General features: G+C 41.4%; 1 protein-coding gene across 1 annotated transcript; it reads right to left on the bottom strand.

Annotated features, from left to right (window-relative positions):
* Positions 1-2300: 2300 nt before the first annotated feature.
* LOC137500414 (mediator of RNA polymerase II transcription subunit 20-like) lies at positions 2301-21671 on the bottom strand. The gene is made up of 3 exons (XM_068227237.1): positions 21427-21671; positions 21007-21149; positions 2301-3194 (listed from the first exon to the last, which is right to left on the bottom strand). The coding sequence occupies exons 1-3, from the start codon at positions 21438-21440 to the stop codon at positions 3115-3117; spliced, it is 237 nt and encodes a 78-aa protein (XP_068083338.1). The 5' UTR covers positions 21441-21671; the 3' UTR covers positions 2301-3114.
* Positions 21672-21687: the final 16 nt, after the last annotated feature.

Genomic DNA, 21687 nt, shown 5'->3' with positions numbered 1-21687 from the left:
AGCGAGAAAAATTAAAAGTTGCGATATCCACCAGACAATACAAGCATGAGGCTTCTCTGAGGGAAGTGAACGACGAGAACTAAAGCACGACGAGAAATGCTGACAATGAGAGAAAGTATGTGCTCTGCTTAAAGAGGACAGGGTTAAAGCAAAATATCACACTGCGAAATTATTCCCGTATTTTGATCGCTTAGCACCATAAGCCGGATCATACAACCGCAACTGCGTAACTGCAACTAGAAGTATTCCTGAGTTCTGTTCTCAAGACAACTAACAATACATCAGATTCAATTCTTTCCCCAGGAACGACTGCTTCTAGCATTAGAGGTCAGAAGTTGAAACCGAGTGCGTACGTTATGACAAAAATATAAAGTGAGAAACAAATCCGGAAATGACCAATCTCGAGCTTCAGCTTGCTGAATTCGCCAAGACTTACAAGGCTTGCTTTAGTTTTCCTTCATGTAGTGGGGCTTGGAACATATTAGTCAAACGCCCCGAGTACATTGAATCGGACACTTCGGTGGTACTTCGTATCTAATGGCGTGAGCTTAAGGGGGAGTGAAATGAAAGTGAAGGGGTTTCTTTCTAGAACAAACTGTTTAGTCTACTGGGCAACTAATTTACACTGTTTCCCCGGAGCTCACTCGTTTGCTGCTAACAGTGACTGTCGTAACGGAACAGAGGTTCTGTTTCTGAACGAGCAAGACGTTGGACATGATTGAACTTAATGAACATTAACTTTATTATTGCACTAGAATACGTGCAAACAGAATTACAAATTAAATGGCGACGGAACAATTGTTACACATTGCTGGCACAATTTCAATTATATACTTAATATTCAAATCAATAACCACCTTGTACGCATTTCTAAATTAAACAATGAATATCAACTACATACAAAGATGTAAATAACACTAAACTATGAGCACAAATAATGGTACTATTTTAGGTTTCAAAGCACATACATAATTGAAACGATAAAATACTCGTATAAACAGTTTATAAAAGAAACAAAGTGAAAATAAATATTGCTACTGTTTGAGAAATGGGGGCCGAAGGGGTAGTACGTGGTCCTGTGGGTTCGCTTCTTGCTGGTGGAAGTGTACTAATAAAGAACAGGAAATGCCATTTATTCCTACCAAGTCCGATACATGCATCTCCACGCCGTGACCCCTGGGCAACGGGTACACGGCTAAGTCACGTAAGGGCGAAAAAGCGAGTTCCCGACGCTTCAAAATGGGGACCCACCAGCTAGGGGAGACAACCTCTGCGGAGGTTCGGACCTGCCTTCGGGCAGAATAACCCTTACTTTACACCCACCATGACGCCACCACCTCCATACTGGTCCCGTTCCACGATGTTCCTGTGGTTGTATCGGCTACCCGCTTCTCTCCAGATTAATGTGCGATGGGAATCGTTCTGCAAACTGAAGCGGGATTCGTGTGAAGAGCACATGCCTCCATTCATACATGATCCAGTTTCGATGTTGTCGGCTCCACAGTAAACGGGCCCGTCTCTGTGCTGGAGTGAGCGGGACGCACACCGGTGGACGTCGGGCAAACAGCCCTGCTGTTCTGAGCCTCCGGTACACAGTTTGCCGGGAAACGGCAACCCCTGAGACGGCTGCAAGCTCCGTCGACAACTGTCTTGCAGATGCACTCCGATTTCCTCGGGCGGTTAAGGTCGGATCAGTCCTGCTGTGGGGTGGTTTCCCTGCGTCGACCTGGTACTGGCCTACGACTCCTGTGTCTCGAAATCGTCTTCAAAGCCTGGAAATTACACTTTGTGGTACATTCAAGGATACGGCAACTTCGGTCTGTGTCTGGCCTACTTCCAGACGGCCGAGTATTCTACCCTGAAAATCGGGGTCCAAATGGCGTCGTTGTGCCATTATGTTGTCATGTTCACCATGAGGCTACACTCCGCACACTATAACAGGCCAAACACGTCTGAGAGAATATGGGGCGCAGGCACTGGCTCTGTTTACCTTGCGGTTACGCCGCTGGTCAATGTAGGGAACACTCTTTTCCTACACAGAGAGTATACGTAAGGTTGGTAGGTGCATATGTCGTGCGATTTGCGGTCTATTTTCTGTTGCCCTGTTTACTCGTAACTTATGCTTAACTTGTGGTCACTAGTGTATGTGGGTTAAGAGAAGCCCTTGTATGGGCATCACGGAAAGTTAACAAACCATGTCACGAGAAAGAGACTTCGCATGGCACATGGAAAGGAAACAATATTTGTGCAGTTTCCTTTAGAAACTACGTACAGAATTCTCGCTTTTACGCAAAACCCTCGATTTGCAGACACTTTATACGTTGCACATCATATGCTTGCAGAGGCTCTTCACGCAGACCTCGATGCACAGTCCACTCGAAAACACCAACATCGCGCGCAACACTTCGCGTGCTTCTCTCCGGGTGCCACTTTCCGTGATCTTTGCTGACCACAGTCTCGACAGGGCGGTAAAACACTGCCAGTGTTGCGGAGTCGGTAGTACGCGACAACGAACGTTCTCCTATTGAGTGTGTCTTCTGATGTAACAGTTTAGAAAGGACAACGTCGCCTGTTTCATCTTTGCTCATCGACGCCTTGTCTTCGCATGTTTGGTGGAATGGTATTCTGCCACTCCATTTGTACGAGAATTTCTTCATTTAGATCTACGTCCGACAATAACAGGTTTCCAAAAGTATTGCTAAGAAAGCAAACTATCAGGTTTATGAAATGAGTTGTCATAGTTATTTTCTCTGCGAAATAGTGAAATGTATTGTCTTATGTTGAGAAATAAAACGGGTGACAATGAATCACGCCGTCTAACGCCAACTTAAAAGATATGTAAGTGGAGAGCTCACATTTGCACGGCTTGTTTTCGATCAATCAGTCAAAATGAGGTATCTAAAGGATGAGGAGACTTTTCGAGCGGTCACACTGTTGAAGAATGACAGGGTTATTCGTGCAGAAGCTCCAGACCTTAATGTAGCTGAATCTATTGTTGGAAGGGCCTGGGGGCGATTCACCTCCTTGACAGGGTTTACACTAGGAAACCAAGCCAGGTAGAAAACGTGACACTTCAGCGGAGTATTTCAGGTGAACTCTTATTCAGGAAGAACATCAGGATGGGAAAGATACTCCAGACAGGATATGCAGACCAGGTAGATAATTGAGGTGGCACCTTTGGTAGAAGATCGATACTGAAAAAAAAAAGAAATGCAAGGATAAGAGTTACTCTACAGCTTGGGAAAATATCGCAGTCTTTGATCTAAGAAAGACGATCATAATCCAAAATGACTTACAATGTAAGAAAGGTGCAGATACTTGTCTGTGTGGTTACATACAGTAAATTGCTGCAAGGGACTTAGGATTAGTTTGAATGAATTCTACCACTACGGCAACTATGAAGCGGGTTAGAATATTTTCCAACAAAACAGTGATATACTGTATTATCTCCGGACATCCTGCTTTGTTCATTCTGGAATGGTGCAGCGCGGTTGTTTGCTTACAGGTAGCAATCCTTCACCCTCAAAACTAAACAACGAATTTTAATGTACGATACATAGGAATACGAACAAGAAGAAACACACAATAGGATAAACACAATGACATGTCAGTGTCGAAGAGGGAGACACAGAAAGAGGACATAAGGACAAACACAGGACAAGGATTATCTCAGCATCTTCCAACATTGCTGTCTTCATAAAGACTGGCTCTCTCCTCTTCAGTGGTCTTTAGGATGAGTCCTTCTATCCATGATACTGCTTCATTGAGATTCTCTCTTTGTGGCAACGTTGTTATTGTGATGGTGTCGACACTGCCAAGTGCTTATATGTCTGTCTTTCTGCTTAGCTTAATTGGGGTTTTCGGTCTCTTTTTTACTATGTTCTTGACTTGTAGCAATCTTTCTACTGGCAGGTGCTTCCTTTCCACTTCCGGGATGATGTTTTGTTCTAGTAGTTCAAGTTTGGAGTTAACAAATATGAGGTCAATGGTCTTTGCGCCGTTATGACAGAAGTAAGTGAGAGTTGCTTTGTTATTTACAAGTGCGAAGCCTTCCCCTTCCAGGAAGCTCAAGACATCTGTCGTTTTTCGCGAAGGGGTATCTACACGGCAGTTCAGGTCCCCTGCTAGTATGAGTGGGTCATCCTGGGTGGTAGTATCCAAGCATTGACTTATTTCGTCTATGATATTTACTGTTGTGAGCTCCGGTTGAAAGTAAACACATATAAGAACGCAGATGGTGGTCCTTACTACTAGGGAGTGTCTTGATTTCTGGGAAATTGAGAAGCGCGAGAAAATTTCTGTTATGAGACATGTGATGCCACCCTTGGGTCTGACCATAGCGCCTTGCTCCGCCATAGTATTGATCGCGTAATGCGTGTTTATTGTGTTCCAATCTTCTGTAAGGAAGGTTTCCGTCAGGAACACTATATCGTAAGGCTTGTAGAAATTATTTGGAACGCGTGCTACTGATGTGCTAAGACCTTCAATATACCAGTTTAGTGACTTTATTTTGAGTTTACTTAGATTGATGTTACAGCTGGGCGCCTTCGTGTTTCTTGTTCCGAAAAGGTATTGTCTCACCAGCACTCCTGCTAGCCACCGGTCTGGCTGTAGGGCTTGTTCGCGGCAACCAAGAGGCACCCCGAGTCTGAAGACCTTTAGGCGGCCCTTTGTTTCCAGTTCATCGCACTCGATCTCTCCTGTTATTTCCTTTTCATGGAGGAGTCGAATGATTTTCACCTTTGTGGTATCTTGATTGAGTTTTCCCACATAAAGCCATGCGGATCTATCTCCTGTTCGGAGCCCCGAACCTGTTGGGCGCATCGTGCCTATCATGAAGGGTCGTGCATTGTTCCCTCTCGTCTCTTGTTGTTCCCTGTATCTTCTTCCTGGACTAAAGTATAGCCTTCATTTTCGTCTTTATTTTCTTCATCCACCGGTAGGGGTGTGGCGGTTTTTGTTGAACTCTCTCTAGGACTGGTGGCTCCCACCGGTAGGGGCGTGACAGTCCTCGTTGTATTCCCCTCTCTACGACCGGCCGCCTCGAGATGTGTTGTTTCCTGTCTCTGGTGGTGTTCCGATACCTCATCATTATTGTTTTTACCAGCTGGTGTCGCATTTTCCTTCGTGCTTTGGATATTTCTTGGTAACAATCTCTGGCGCATAATTTTTCGTCTTTATTACACTGTTCCATGAATTTTGGTTCGGTTTTCCCTTATTTTGCAAGATCGATTTTTCTTCTCGAGAGTTGATGTTTACAAGATGTACAACTTTGCTTCCGCCGTTTGCCGATGGGTGGCGACAACGGTACGTAGCGGTCGAACGAAACAGATCGCAGACGTCAGGCAGTTAGCTTGGACCTTGGTCAACATAACCGCATTCGAACTTAGTCGATGTGTGTCTGCATCATAAAATTGTTCTCGACTGAGCATGGCAAGCGCCAAATTCTCGGCATTTGCGGGAGGTGTTACTGTTTTGTTTCAATATGAAGAAAACAGCGGCTGAGTCTCATCGAATTCTCTCACGTACGTATGGTGAGGACGTTATTAGTGGAAGAACGTGTCGTGAGTGGTTTCAACCCTTCAAGAACGGTGATTTTAACGTCGAAGACCCGCATAGTGGTGGAAGAGAGAAAGTTTTCGAAGATGCAGAATTGGAGACATTGCTGAGTGAAGACTCGCGTCAAACTCAAGAAGAACTGGCACGATCAGTGACACAGCAAGCCATTTCAAAACGTCTCAAGACCATGATTCAGAAAGAAGGAACTTGGGTCCCGTGTGAGTTGAAACCAAGAGACGTTGAACGGGGACGAAAAATGGGTTCATTACGATGACCCTAAACGCAAAAATATCCCAGCCATGCTTCAACGTCGACGGCAAAACCGAATATTCAAGGCTCCAAGATCATGCTCTGCATCTGGTGGGACCAGCTCGGCGTCGTGTATTATGAGGTGTTAAAACCCGGTGAAACAATCACAGGTGCTCGTTATCGAACGCAATTAATGCGTTTGAGCACAGCATTGAAAAACAAACGGCCGCAATACAGCGAGAGGCACGATAAAGTGATTTTGCAACACGACAACGCTCGACCCCACGTTGCAAAAGAGGTCAAAACATGCCTGGGAATGTTAAAATGGGACGTCCTACACCCCACGCTGTATTCTCCAGACATTGCTCCCTCTGATTATCACCTGTTTCGAGCAATGGCGCATGGCCTGGCTGACCGACATTTCCGATCTCATGAAGAAGTCACAAACTGGATCGATTCGTGGGTCGCTTCAAAAGATGAACAATTTTTTCGAAACGGGATTCGAACACTGCCCGAAAGATGGGAGAAAGTCGTGGCCAGCGATGGACACTATTTTGAATGATACATGTGTAAGTAATCTGTTTCATTAAAGCCTCCAATATTGAGGACAAAACGGCGGAAGCAAAGTTGTACACCTTGTACTTCCGGTTTGGGATAAGGGGTCTTAATGACTGTCCCAGGTAAATTTCTTAGAATACGTTCTTCATTCAGTCTGTCTAGTTCTGCTGTTATATAATTTAATTTCTTATTTATGTCTGACTATGTGCTATATTTCTTTCTGTATAGCATTTCCTGCTTTATATAAATGGAAGTCCTGTTCACATAGCCACATTAATTTCGATCTCTTTTTTTGTGTCCTTTAAAGCCTGGAATTGACCTTGTAGTTCAGCACATACTTGGTGGTGCCACCTGTGTAAGGTTCCATCACAGTCAACAGCTGTTTCGGATTCTTCCACTTTCTTGTCACAGATGGGGCAAACGTCTACTTCTCAGTCTACTTTACGTACTAGTACTGTTGTTGTTTACACAGCAAAGCCAAAATATAGAATTTATGCTAGGAACAAGATTGGCGTCGAGAAATGTTATATAATGTGAGCGTGTGACACAGTTGTTCGCTTAAGATAATGAAGGTTTAGAAAATTCATATAGATCGAACATACTACCGATTCAATTCAATTTCATATCGATTCAGTTGGCAGTATTACCGGAACCGGGAGAGCTCCCTCCTTACTCCCCACCCCCGTAAAAAAAAAGGTATCACTAAACGTTTCGCGTATTTTAGATGGCCTGTGGATTAATTCATCGCGTAGCATGTTTATGCTACCATAGAATGTTTTCATTTTTCAAGTCCTTGTAAATATGCTTGCTTGCTTACGGCACATTGCTATTTTTCTATTTGACAATCACGGTATCGTAAGTAAAGCCATACTCTGATTTCCAATGTGACCCCTTTCCTCCCAGAGGTTAACCTCGTAAGAGTGTAAGCTTAACAGACTAAGTTCGATACACAGACTACAGATATTTAGGCAAATTAGGAAATAAATGTGGAACAGAATAGTCTTCAATCGCCAGTTGGTTCTTGAGAGAAGCGCTTCTTTTCCTTCTATCACAAATTCGTCAAATTTAACAAATAAACCTTCTGAAAAGTGGGCATCACAGACGTTGGATGTTTCAGTTAAAAAAAAAAAAAACTTTGTAACTTCTCAATGTACCAGTACTGAGATCAGGAAAAGGCTTCTGAAAGCACATGTTTGGAGTTTAGCTTTATACGGCTGTTAAACTTGGATTGTGGGACCTGAGGCAGAAAGGAGGCTAAAATCATTTGAGATGTAGTGCAACAGACGAATGATGAAAATGAAATGGACTGATAAGATAACAAACGAGGACGTTCTTCAAAGAGTGTGAGAGAAAAAAAAGAAAGAAAAAAGGAAGCTGTGGAATTGTATCGTGGAAAGAAGAAGGCATCTTACTGGACACCTAATAAGAAGAAGAATTAATGAAGAACTCCTAAGATATATGAGACAGAAGTGCCATGCGATTTTCGGCAGAATGTTGCTTCACCTGTTCGCAAGAAAGCCGGTGCTGACAAGTGTGAAAACTACCGCACTATTAGTTTAGTATCTCATGCCAGCAAAATTTTAACACGTATTATTTACAGAATGGAAAGACAAAGTTGAAGGTTGAAGTTGCGTTGGGAGAAGATGTTATTTTGGCTTCAGAAGAAATGTAGGAACACGTGAAGCAATCCTGACTTTACGTCTGATCTTAGAGGATGGAATTAAGGACAAGCCCATGTACATGGCGTTCGTAGACCTAGAAAAGGCATTCGATAATGATGGTTGGACCAAGCTATTTAAGGTTTTGAAAGTGATTGAGATCAGATACCGAGAACAAAGAATTATCTACAAACTGTATAAAAAATCAGTCTGCACTGGTAAGAATCGAGTACTTTGAAAGAGAAGCAGCAATCCAGAAAGGAGTGAGGCAGGGGTGCAGTCTGCCCCCCCCCCTTTCAATGTTTACATAGAACAGACATTAAAGGAAATCAAAGGGGACTAAGGAAAGGGAATCACAATTCAGGGAGAGGAAATCAAAACCTTGAGATTTGCTGATGATATTATTTTATCTGAGACTGCAGAAGATCTCGAGAAATTGCTGAATGGTAAATCTTGAGTAAGGAATACAAGATGAAAATAAATAAGTCCTCTTTTGCTAGTGGCTTTACGCCGCACCGACACAGATAGTTCTTATGGCGACGATGGGATAGGAAAGGCCTAGGAGTTGGAAAGAAGCGGCCGTGGCCTTAATTAAGGCACAGCCCCAGCATTTTCCTGGTATGAACATGGGAAACCACGGAAACCCAATTTAGGGCTGCCGACAGTGGGATTCGAACCTACTATCTCCCGGATGCAAGCTCACAGCCGCGCGCCCCTAACCGCACGGCCAACTCACCCGATATAAATAAGTCCAAAACTAAAGTAATGGAGTGCAGTCGAACGAAGGCAGGTGATGCAGGTAATATTAGATTAGGAAATTAAGTCTTAAAGAAAATAGATGAATATTGTTACTTGGGTAGTAAAATAATTAACGATGGCAGAAGTAAGGCGGGCATAAATTTCAGACTAGCACAAGGAAGGAAGAGCTTTCTTAAGAAAAGAAATTTGCTCACTTTACACATTGCGAAGACATAGCGCAATGTAGTGTTTACAGTGCGCTATGTCTTCTGGTATGGGCTAGAATAAAATTGTTACTTTCATTGACAGTCTCAGTTTTATTCTTGGCTTTGACAATATGAAAGTGGCTGAGGTATGAGTGACGCTAGTAATGCTATTCCTTATGCAGCCAGTCCCCGCTATGAATGGTGTGGAAATGTCGCTCATAGGGTCGGTTGGTGCACGCATTTCAGTGGGCTTGGCAGAATGATGTGCAATAGCAACTTCTGGCTCAGTGAGGAAAGCAACGGGAAACTACCTAACTCCTCATTTTCCTAGTACGCCTCTTCAGTGACACCTAGGCCATCTATGACAGCTAAGGATGAACCTGTTGAGGATCCAACCAGCCTTCGGGCTGAATACCCAACATACATAAATAGGAATTAGAAATATGTTTCTGAAGACTTTCATCTTGAGCGTGGCATTGTATGGAAGTGAAACATGGACGATAACTAGCTCAGAAAGAAAGAGAATAGATGCTTTTGAAATGAGGTGTTGCAGAAAAATGCTGAAGGTGGGATGGATAGATCAAATCATGAATGAAGAGATACTGAGTCAAATTGGTGAGAGGAGATTGATTTGGCTAAATCTGAAGAGAAGAAGAAGATAGGACACATCTTAAGACAGCCAGGACTTGTCTAGTTGGTTTTTGAAGGAAGTGAAGGGGTACACCAAGGTATGAATATGACAAGCAGATTAGAGCATATGTAGGATACAATAGTTACATAGAAATGAAAAGGTTAGCACAGTATAGGGTGGCATGGAGTGCTGCATCAATTCAGTCTATGGACTAATGACTCAAACAACAACATCCTATATACGGCAGATGCCGCCCACCCTTGTCGGAGGGTCTGCCTTACAAGGGCTGCACTAGGCTAGAAATGGCTATATGAAATTAAGCCACTGACGAGCAATCAGATATGCCCGACTGTGGTTTTCATTTCACACATTACAGTATTCTGGAGACATCAGTATCTAAACTGAAAAACAAGTCAACTGGATCAGATGAATTGAATGTTGTTGTTGTTTGAGTCATCAGTCCATAAACTGGTTTGATGCAGCTTTCCATGCCACCCTATCCTGTGCTAACCTTTTCATTTCTACGTAACTATTGCATCCTACATCTGTTCTAATCTGCTTGTCATATTCATACCTTGGTCTACCCCTACCGTTCTTACCACCTACACTTCCTTCAAAAACCAACTGAACAAGTCCTGGGTGTCTTAAGATGTGTCCTATCATTCTATCTCTTCTTCTCGTCAAATTTAGCCAAATTGATCTCCTCTCACCAATTCGATTCAGTATCTCTTCATTCGTGATTCGATCTATCCATCTCACCTTCAGCATTCTTCTGTAACACCACATTTCAAAAGCTTCTATTCTCTTTCTTTCTGAGCTAGTTATCGTCCATGTTTCACTTCCATACAATGCCACGCTCCACACGAAAGTCTTCAAAAACATCTTTCTAATTCCGATATCAATGTTTGAAGTGAGCAAATTTCTTGAATGTTAAGATGATCAAAACGCTAGGAAAGGTTGGACAACGGTGGATGTTCAGAGTACTGAACAAAGTTTGGAAAGAGAATGCAATACTCAATGACTGGAACCAGGGAGTTATCATCCCACTGTTGAAAAGAGGTGATAGGAAGAAATGTACCAATTACAGAGGTGTAACTCTACTGTCACATGGCCTCAAAATCTACGAATGCAGCCTTGAGAGCAGGAATAGAAGTACAGTAGAGTCTCGATTATCCGACCTAAACGGGACCTGGAGTATGTCGGATCAGCGAAAATGTCGGATAATACAGAATAACTTTGAATATGAACTAAAACAAACAGGAAGGTCATACTGTATTACTAAAACAATGACATGTTTTACGGTACATTATTTATTGAAGTATTAATTCAATTGTACAGTACATGCAGTACTGAACCAAAATATTCCAAATGTCTTACGAAAAGAAACTTGTCAAGAATTAAGGATGAAAGGAGTTTCCGCCGACATTTCCTCTTCAGTGTTTCCAGCATATGTTGGAACATGAATTTGATGTCACCACTTCTAAGTTGCTGCTCATTTGGGTGTGATGGAGCGTTGTCTAGTTGAGGAAGAGGTTTTGTAGGGAGATTGTTTGAAGCTGGAAATGTTTCTACATCTGGAACAAACTATGTAACGAAACAGTCTTTAAAGATGTCAGCAGACATCCAGGCAGCCTTCTGATTCGTGTTATGGACTGGAAGAGAAGAAATATTTTTAAATGCCCTAGGCTTCTTTGATTTACTAATCATAAACAATTTTCCTTTTAAGTTACCAGTAACATTACTACAGCCAAGAACAGTAAATCTGCGAGGGCTGCGAGAGTTTTTGATGGCAGCATCTTGAAATTTCATCCAGTCTCATAAGAATTAAAAATCTGATTACCGGTTAATCCTTCAGCAAGTATTATTACTTGACGTTCCTTTTAGAATGTCACAACCTCATCGGAGTTTTTCTCCACAGATATTAAACTGCCTAATGCCGTACCGTGTTTTCCACTGATGAAGCCAACCAGCACTGGCAGGCAGCAAATGTAAGGTCGGTCCCCTTCCTTCTGGAAATACACCGCCTTTTCTTGCAGAATGGGGCCAGATATTGGCTGGCCCTTTTCCCGGTTTTGAATGAACCAAAGAAACAGTGCTTCACTTCTTTTTCGTACACACATTTCTTCATTGTTTTTCTAATTTTCAGTGCTTCACTTGTTGCTCTGGTAGAGCACCATTTTTAAAAACCTTCCCTCTTTACTTTTCCACTCTCCCACTGTAACACGCCCAATACCAAATTCTGAAACCACTTTTGAAAGCTTCCCGTTTGTCCAGTCTCTTTAACGCACTCAGCTTTTCTTCCGTAGAAAGAATCACTTTCATCCGTTTACTCGCCATACTCACAGAGGATATGAAAAGTATAACATTCGCACCCAACCGATACTACACTGAACAATGACTGAAGAATCGCTCCACCTGTTCTTGAGAAAAAATCGGTCCTACCGCCAGCAGTCAGGCCAGTGGTGTTCCCACGGTCGCACCCTCCACACCGGGTGTCCCAGAATTTAGTCTCCATCAAAAGTTCTAAATTAAGTCTACCAGTGTCGGATAACACGGAACGTCGGATAAGCGAAGGTCGGTTGAGCGAGACTCTACTGTATGTTGAACACACACTTGAGGAGGAACGACATGGATTTAGCCCTCGTAGATCAACTATAGACCTCAATTTTGTCACCAGAATGGCAGAATGGAAGAAAGGGAAAACAGTCCTATAATTGTTTTTCTGGATATCAAGAAAGCATATGACCATGTACCATGCAGGCATATATGGGAATGAGACATAAGAAAGTGCCCGATGACATTGTAGCATGAGTACAACGATTATATAATGAATCCAAGAGTTGTGTACTTGGTTTGAAATGAAGAGTGGAGTCCAGCAAGGAAGTTGTATTTCACCACTCATCTTCATAATCATAACGGATGAAGTTTTAGAAGCAGTTAAAAGAAATAATCCAACAGCTTATGCCCTGGTTTTTGCTTATCTAATGGTATGGGGTGAGATGGAAGCAGAAGTACAAGCCAGACTAGATCTTTGACATGAAGCTTTTACAACCACAGGTCCTAAAATCAGCAAACAAGACAGTTGGCTCGGTGATGAGTAGAAACTCTCCAACTGTCAATCTAAGAATTGGAAGTGAAGAAAGAGATATTGTAGACACCTTCCAGTATTTAGGTAGTGTTCTGTCTTCCAACAATACCATATATCAAGAGATTAGCAACAGAATACAAAATGCTTCCAAATTCTATAATGCTGTATGTCAAATATTTTCAGATGTAACCTTTCCGTTAGTTTCTAAGATCAGCTCGTACAAAATATATCTGGTACCTATGTCGATGTATAATCTAGAACCAGCAACACTTAATAGATCGACAATGAGTCATCTTCAGGCAACAGAAATAAAGTTCTTCCGTTCTTGTCTACAAAAAATAAAACTGGATAAAATAAGGAATGTGGATATTCGACAGCAGCTTGGATTGGAAAGAAGCCTGTTAGAAACCCTAGAAGTGGAGAGATTGCAATGGTGATATGGTCCCTACAGTACTCCATGAGCATACTTTACCACAGTGTTCCTGAGAAGAGACCTTGTGATGTTTGGGAGAAGCAGATTTTCAAGGACCCGGAGATGTAAACGACATTACATATAGAAACAGCATCTGTGGATGGACAGGAGAAACTGGAGCAAAGAAGAAGAATATACAAACATCAAGGAGGCTCCTTCAGTGTACCCAATAATAATAATAATAATAATAATAATAATAATAATAATAATAATAATAATAATAATAATAATAATAATAATAATAATAATGTTCACAAGAAAATTTTGTATAGCAGCATTATCTCTGTGCAGTTTTTTCAAGTACTGCTGCTGCATGCACGAAGCCTGTCTGCTGCTCTGATCTTCCTCTGTAGCCAGCCACTGAAAGCAAAGCAAGTAGTGTCTTCTCCGTAGAGCAACGAGTTGATTACCTATGTTTATTAGGACTAGTGTATGTTGGATGGAAGAGGCATCTGATCTTTAACCCCGATCATGTCCTAAATCAAGTCTGAATGCTCTGCCGAACTCACTTAATCATAAGAAAGTGGCTTTGAAAAAAACATTTATTGATGTATTTACTGGAATAATGCAAAGCTACATAATATTTTGTGATGCAATCAATGAATAAGCATCACAATGTATCAGCATAAAATTTCTAGGATATGGCCAGAACCAATTCTGTGATGATCCCACAGCATAGCAGATGGTCTGAAATCCAGAAATGTAAACTCATGATGCAGAATGGGCAGCTTGCAGGCAGTGTCTGATCAAAAGTGGGCAGCTGAGTTTATCCCATAGAAGGTTGGTGGCAGGAAGGTTATGCAGCTGGAAAACTTATGCTAATTAACACGTTCACTGCGTGTTAGTAGAGGATGACATATCCTCCAACCTGAGCAAAATATTTGTGTAGAACTCTTTAAAAGTTGTAATCATTGGAGTTTTAAACGTTGGTAGGATGAGTTCTATCGAACTCGTGGACTTAACACACTCATTTGTTAAGAAGGAAGCCATACTTTCCAGTGTCGACGCAGTGAAAACTTTTCAATCTGTCGAACACACAAGTTAAATATAAATATTATACTATAACATGCCTGTAAAAAACATGTTGTTAACAAGGAATAAAAATACACACTATTAAACAAAGAATGACATGTTCAGTTCTTAACAGAACCTCATCAGGCTATCAAGTCACATTCAAATATTTATAAATAACATTTATGTTTATCTCTGTTTAATATTTAGGAATTTAAATTCTAGAACTTATCTTAATAATGTCCTGCTTTGTCTCCACTCCAGCATTAACAGATAAATATAAAATCATTTCTAAATATTTAAGTGTGACTTAATAAAATCTGATGTTGTGCTTTTAAGAACAAAACATATCATTCTTTGTTTAATAGTGTGCAGTTTTATCCCTTGTTTAATAATGTTTTTTTTTTACAGGCACATTGTAGTACAATATATCTATATTTAACCTGTGTGTTCGACAGACTGAAGAGCTTTTAAGTTACATTTATTCCACTCACGCCTGGCACGTGACCCGCACGGTGGTTGAAATCGAGAGATAATACCGACTTCAACATTGAAATAGATCATCTGTTTGGAGTGTGGAAGTACATTTTGGATCACTAGATGTTAGAAAAATGACTGGCAAGGGAATAAGAATTGGGGAATGAATGAGAGAATGTTACGGAATGGACCTAATAGTACACTGGACTTGCACAGTGTGCGGGATGACAAGGAGAGTTTTTCTTACCATGCGGGAAACCTGGGATTCACATTTTCTAGCAACCATCCCATGACGGGCCAGGAGCGTTCTCCGCACATGCTTGTAAACTAGCGACACATGCTTGTAAACTAGCGTCACATGCCCAGCGTGTGATCCACACTCAACGTGTCAATTACTAAAGTGGTATAGATGCAGGGGCATTCCCTTTAAGCAATGCAAAGGAGGCTCACCTGTTCTGAATAGTGAGCCACGGGTACCGTATAACTTAAGGAGTAGTTATGTCTAAAGAAGATAACTCAACGTTGAAAGAGATCATTTGTTTGGAGGGTGGAGGTACATTTTGGGTTACTAGATTTTAGAAAATTGACTGGCAAGGGAATGAAAATTGAGGAATGAATAGGAGAAAAAAGGTTGGATAGGCTATATTATAATTACAGGAAACTAAATGGAACGGCCAGCAAGTCAGGGAAATGAGAGAAGGTTTCAGGCTGTTCTACAGGAGTCAAGATAGCAGGAGGAATTATTTTGGAATAGTACTGTGCACTGGATTGAAGGAGAGAGTTACAGAAGTGAGTAGAACATCAGACAGGATTGCCGTAAGACCTAGCTGTGTCGGTGCGACATAAAGCAACTTGCAAAAAAATCATACCGGATTATAGTAGTGCATAGCAGTGGAAGATGGAGCATTATTGTATTTTGTTAAGAGGGAAGCCATTCTTTTCAGTGTCTACTCAGTTGATGTAACTTCAAAGCTTTTGAAGGGAAAGATGCATTTTAGGATGACTTAAGTTGCAAAATTACAAAGGTAACACAAAACGACAAGTTAATAGTAAGCTCTGTGGTGATTTCATTGGATATGTAGGAGAGAGCAGTGAGTGCTCTGAGAGAATACAGGATGTGCAAGAAATAACAAGAGCCAGTTGATTATTGATTTTACAATTGCTGCTGATCTCACAATACTGAACACCTTCCTTTAGGAGCTGTTAAACCAAAGAACAACCTACAAAAGCAATAGTAGAGGAACATAAATCGGCTACATTATCGGGTTGGACACAACATAAATAAACGGTTGTAAGGTGTTGCCTGGAGGGACAGTGAGACAACAACAGAGACTTGTAGTGTGCTGTGCTAAAGTGACAAGGTATGAAGCTGAAGAATAGCAAAGTGGTTAAAAAGACAAGATGGTTCCCGAGCGATAGAACTGGAGGGATAAATTTGAGCAAAGAGTGAATGCTAGTCGCTTTACGTCGCACCGACACAGATAGGTCTTATGGCGATGATGGGATAGGAGAGGCCTAGGAGTGTGAAGGAAGTGGCCATGGCCTGAATTAAGGTACAGTTCTAACATTTGCCTGGTGTGAAAACGGGAAACTACGGAAAACCACCTTCAGGGCTGCCGCCAGTGGGGTTCCAACCCACAATCTCCCGGATGCAAGCTCACAGCTTGCACGGTCAACTCAACTGGTAAAGTCAGTATTATTATTATGTATGACCATACTGCAATCGCCAGATCAAAAAAAGTCCAAATACTTACCTATCTCAGCCAGAAAAATCTGAGGATGGACGGAGTATGGCAGAGATAAAGAGCCGTACTGCTCAAGGTAAGATTGCTTTTATGCAGAAAAAGGAGTTGCTGTGTAGCAATAAACTCAGTCTGCCCCTTCATATGAGGATCCTGGTACATGCATTTGTTTGGAGTGTTGTATTGTATGTCTCCGAAACACGGACAATAAACGAAAGTTGTGTAAAACATCTTGAAGCCTTTGAAATGTGGTGTTTCCATAGAATCATTAAAGTTTGATGGACAGAATAGGTGACAGATACTGAGATAATGCACAGAGTAGATCAGAAGAGATATCTGATAGAACCAATTAGCAAAAGACGTATTTTTTGGTGGAGCCGCACCTTATGCCATTTGCAACAAATTATTGTAGAAGGATTCATTAATGGAAAGCGCTTGTGCTTGTTGTTTAAAGGGGCCTAACATCGAGGTCATCAGCCCGCTAATGGAAAGCGACGTCGAGGAAAATCAATATATACACATATATCTCTCTAGCACATCCAGGAAGGTACCGAAATGGGAAGCTACGAAGCAATGAAAAGGGCTGGAAACAACCGAATAGTTTGGCATAATTTAGAGACAACAAACCAGTTTCTGGATTGAATTCTCAAAGATGATGATTATAAAGATAATTATGACTATTATTAGCAAAGTACTGAAATTTCTAGGGATATACTAAAAGCAATGTGTTGGGATATAGTAACATACCCCAAGTATTTATGTATTTGATTATTGCTTGCATGAAGAGCTATGCCAAATTAACTGACAGTTGCTGTAGTAGCCCCAGTGTACAACAGAAAGGCTGATAAACATAAAGCAGATATTTACAGATCAGTCAGCTTGACATGTGTTGCATGCAAGCAGTGGGAAAGCAATCTTTCTGATTGATCAATCAAACACAATCAATCAATGAACTGCATTTATAGTTCAGTTCTTATGAGTTTTGACTTGATATCTGAGCGCTGCCTTTTGCCGGAGGCCAAGTGGATTAATGAACAGCCAATCATAGGCAGCCAATCGCTCTGATAGAGCGCGTTAGACTCTAGTTCCGGTTATCAGTGTTGTCAATCTGTTTACCATTGACCACATGCTATCAGCTGTGTGTTGTTCTGTGCTCAGTTCTTCTCGCGGTCTTTGTCATTTCACTCGGTCATTCTTGACTAACAATAATGGCTAGCAATTACGAGTTGATTGAGTGGTTGAAAGAGCCCAATATTTTGGCTCGCAATAACATGAGGAAAGCGGGATCTCGCGCATCTTGTGAAACAAAACAAGCCCTATTGCCCAGTTTACCTGGTAGATGAAATAGCCAGGAGGCGTGGGGATAAAACTGTTTGCCTTCCACCACACCATTGCCATTTTAACGCCATAAAACTGATTTAGGCCCAAGTAAAGGATTATGTAGCTGCGAATAACTGATTCTTCACAGTTTCAGAAGTTGAAAGACTTCTTCGGGAAGCCATAGGCCGTTTACAAATAAGTGCGGAAGACTGGAACAAGGTTGTGAGAGACAATCCGAGATAAGTGAAGCTTGGGAGAAGGAAAGTATAACAGACGATTATGTTGAAGACGTTATTATGTCTTTACGGTCAAACAAGATTGAAACCTCAACAGACGATGACAGTGCCGATAGAGACTCAGAAATGAGTGGTATATTCCCTTTGTAGGATTTTTCCTACCTTAGGAGAAAATGACTCGATTAGCAACGCGAGCTCTTCTAGATGGTGAGTAGACATTTCATTTTCTTGCGTTGTATCTGTTCGAGCATTGATCTATTTTTTATCTTATAGCCTTATCCTAAATACTGTATGTTATGTGTTCTTGTTAATCTTGCATGAGTTACGTGTGTTGCTACAAAGAATAATTGATTCTGGACTTATATTCAGGTATATACATTTCCGTTCATCTTGTGTGTCATGAATCAGCTGTTTGTACTCGTAGCAATTTGGCACCAATGTCTGACTTCCGGTATAATAATTATAATTTCGTGTGGCTATTTCTAGCCGAGTGCAGCCCTTGTCAGGCAGACCCTGCGATGAGGGTGGGCGGCATCTGCCATGTGTAGGTAACTGCGTGTTATTGTGGTGGAGGATAGTGTTATGTGTGGTGTGTGAGTTGCAGGGATGTTGGGGACAGCACAAACACCCAGCCCCCGAGCCAATGGAATTAACCAATTAAGGTTAAAATCCCCGACCCGGCCGGGAATCGAACCAAGGACCCTCTGAACCGAAGGCCAGCACGCTGACAATTCAGCCAACGAGTCGGACTGACTTCCGGTTAACTGTCAAGTCGAAACTCATAGAAATGGAACTATAGGATTATATATTTACTACTACTAATAAGCATTGTCCTGCAAGTGCAGGGTCTGCTCCTTGAGTCCTTAAATGTGATTTTGCACTGTCGTGGACATTGTTTGGCCTCTAGCTAATGTCCCACATATCCTCTTACTGCATCAAGCCAATGCTGTTTTGTTTGTCCAGGTGGGCGGACACCATATAGTGGAGGTCACTGCGTAGGCTACCTGGAGTATCAGGTAAGGTTAATGCACTATGAGGGGCATAAATTTTTGAAAAATGTTATAAGTACATCCCGTGCCATGCAACATTAGTACCACGGGTCTCCACTTGTATTGCAAACATCTATGTGCGGAGTGACTGTAGTTTGTCTCCTCCTTGTAGACAATGTAATCGGGCGGTGCACAAGGCTGTGCTCATGTTAACGTTTATTGGTTGATGCCACCGCAGAACGCCTGCACGGAGACAAGAAAATGGTTCGTTAGCCAGATCATAGCATAATGTGATCCTACGTGCACTATCTCCAAAATAAAATTTCTCAAATCATTTCAGTCAGAATAATATGCAAGAAGCGATTCATTGTCATTAATACCGTATAAGCAAGCAATTGAATATGAAGAATGTGGGGGATCTATGCCCTCATGCTTGACCTGCCATGTTGAATCTCTAGCCTCTATGACATTGTCCGTTACCGAAGGCTCAACGGAAGCTTTACCCCCATTCACCTCCATAGAGTTAGTGTGGAGTGTGGTAAATGAAAATGTTGGGCGTAATAATGGAACTCGTAGAAATCAGGACATTAACGAGGCTCTGGCGAGTGTAACAGCTGAAATGTGGCGTACCTTTTATCACGTGGTGATGGAAAAACTAAGATTCTTGGAATCAGAATGTCTATGCAATATGACAGTCAATCGTCTTGTCATTAATCTGAATGATACGAGCATCAGTGAGAAAGAGGAGAGAGAGGAATCCGACTTGGAAGGTGTTCGTCCTTTATCAAATTCTAATTAGGTACTGGTAAAGTGCTTTTTTTTCCAGTTTTCTTTCATATTGCCGTTTCAAAACTATACTTTCCTTCTAGGATTTATTTTATTGAAATATTAAATATCAAAAGTATGAACTTTTCCTTATATGTGCTGCTGTGAATGATTTATTATGTATTTCCATTTTGGCAATAACCTCAAATCTATCAACCATCTATATCATTTTATTTCTTTTCTGAGATTTAAAATATTCAGGTGTGATATGTCATTCACTTGTTTATTCCTCGCGGGCAGTGAATACAATGTGCTTCGTAATCCGTATCGTCATTGCATTTCATCTGCATGTTGACATCAGTGGTATCTGGCAACAGTCTGATGTAATCGTAGTAATCAAGCAAGGTAATAACAGTTGCTAGACAACCCCATGTGGCTCTTGTCGTGTGCTCGGTCATTCTCCAATCAACATGACCGCGGATGGATACATGATGTTCTTTGTTTACATCAGTTTTGATTTTCTCGATGACGACATTATAGTAAGCCTAAATTACTTTTTTCTTGCCATGCGGACAGTATGTGTCGCGCCCATAGCAAAACGCCTCTTGAAGGGAGTGCGACTCCATAGGGGCTACTGTTCTCACGACAGAGACCGGCCTGGATGTGCAAATATACGCTGCAGCTACTAAATTACCTTTCTCCTTGCCGTGCGGAGACTACGCGCCACAGCCATACAAACAAGTCTCTCGGAGGGAAAGTGACCCTTTTGGGGCTACTGTTGACATGACAGAGATTGGCCTGGAAGTGCAAAAATAGGTTACAGCAACTAAATGACCTCTCTTACCATGCAGACGGTATGCTCCTTTACAGGTTCTATTTACTTGCACTTTTATTCTGTAGGGGTTGGTAACAGAATTTAATTCTCACCATTCCTGAGAATTACATCACAACACATTTTACGTTAGCCAATAGCAATGCTAGTAGGTACTTCAGCAATGGAGAAAACCACGTGATACTCTTCATTAGGTTACAAAATTAAACATACTACTGGAGGCGGGCTGGTAGTTCCTGGACATTGCAATGAACACATCTCTCCTCTGAAATAACATACTGTTTCCTTGCAGTAACTGTCAGAAATTTATCTTTTGTCTGTAACTATCATTTAATTATACATAATTAGGAACTTTCAAGACTCTGTAGTCTAACATAATAACAGCAGGCCTCATAGCCTGAGCCACACCATATAAAATAAGTCAATAAATTAAATAAATAAAAAGTAAACTGAATGCAGCAAAACAACAACTTACCTGGATTTGGCACTGACATAAATGTCTCACAATCTACTAGGAACTGCCCTGTCTGTACGGCACCCAAAGCAACTACTCTCTTGGTGAGAAATTCTATTGTCTGTGGCCCGGTACGGTTTTCCACCATAGGATATTGCTGTAAGCTGCAAAACCACATTTCATTCACTGTCTATGTTGAGGTTAAGTCCATATCAAATGTTCGGTTATGACGCACAAAAGAAATACATTAATGCACACAGTTCGTCAATCTACATCAATTAAGCGTACTTAGGTTTGATAATCTGGCTCATATACAAAATAATACATGAATGACATTTCTTTTAACACCAATGCAACTAAAAATTAGATTAAGCAGATGTAAACTAATTTTACACACATCATTTACACACGGTTAAAGACCAAGCTTACAAAATTACTTACACAGTAACTCCCATGACGATTATTAAATTGCTGTCAGGGCCACGTCTTTTTTTCGAACGAGACACGGCACTATAATAACAATTTCAGTGCGACCGCCACGAGTTGAACACAAAATGATAAATGAAACGCGTTTAAACTTTACGTCCCAATCTCACCAACACTCTCACCAATGATTTATTTACCTGTAATCGGATTTACTTTCTTTTCAACAATATTATGTGCATACATTTAGAAACTAAATAATTAATTTTAGTAACCTAT

The sequence above is a fragment of the Anabrus simplex genome, chromosome 4 (assembly GCF_040414725.1).
Source record: "Anabrus simplex isolate iqAnaSimp1 chromosome 4, ASM4041472v1, whole genome shotgun sequence".
NCBI lineage: Eukaryota > Metazoa > Arthropoda > Insecta > Orthoptera > Tettigoniidae > Anabrus > Anabrus simplex.
Note: the sequence above shows the minus strand (reverse complement) of the source record. Positions and strands in the feature narration are given on the sequence as shown.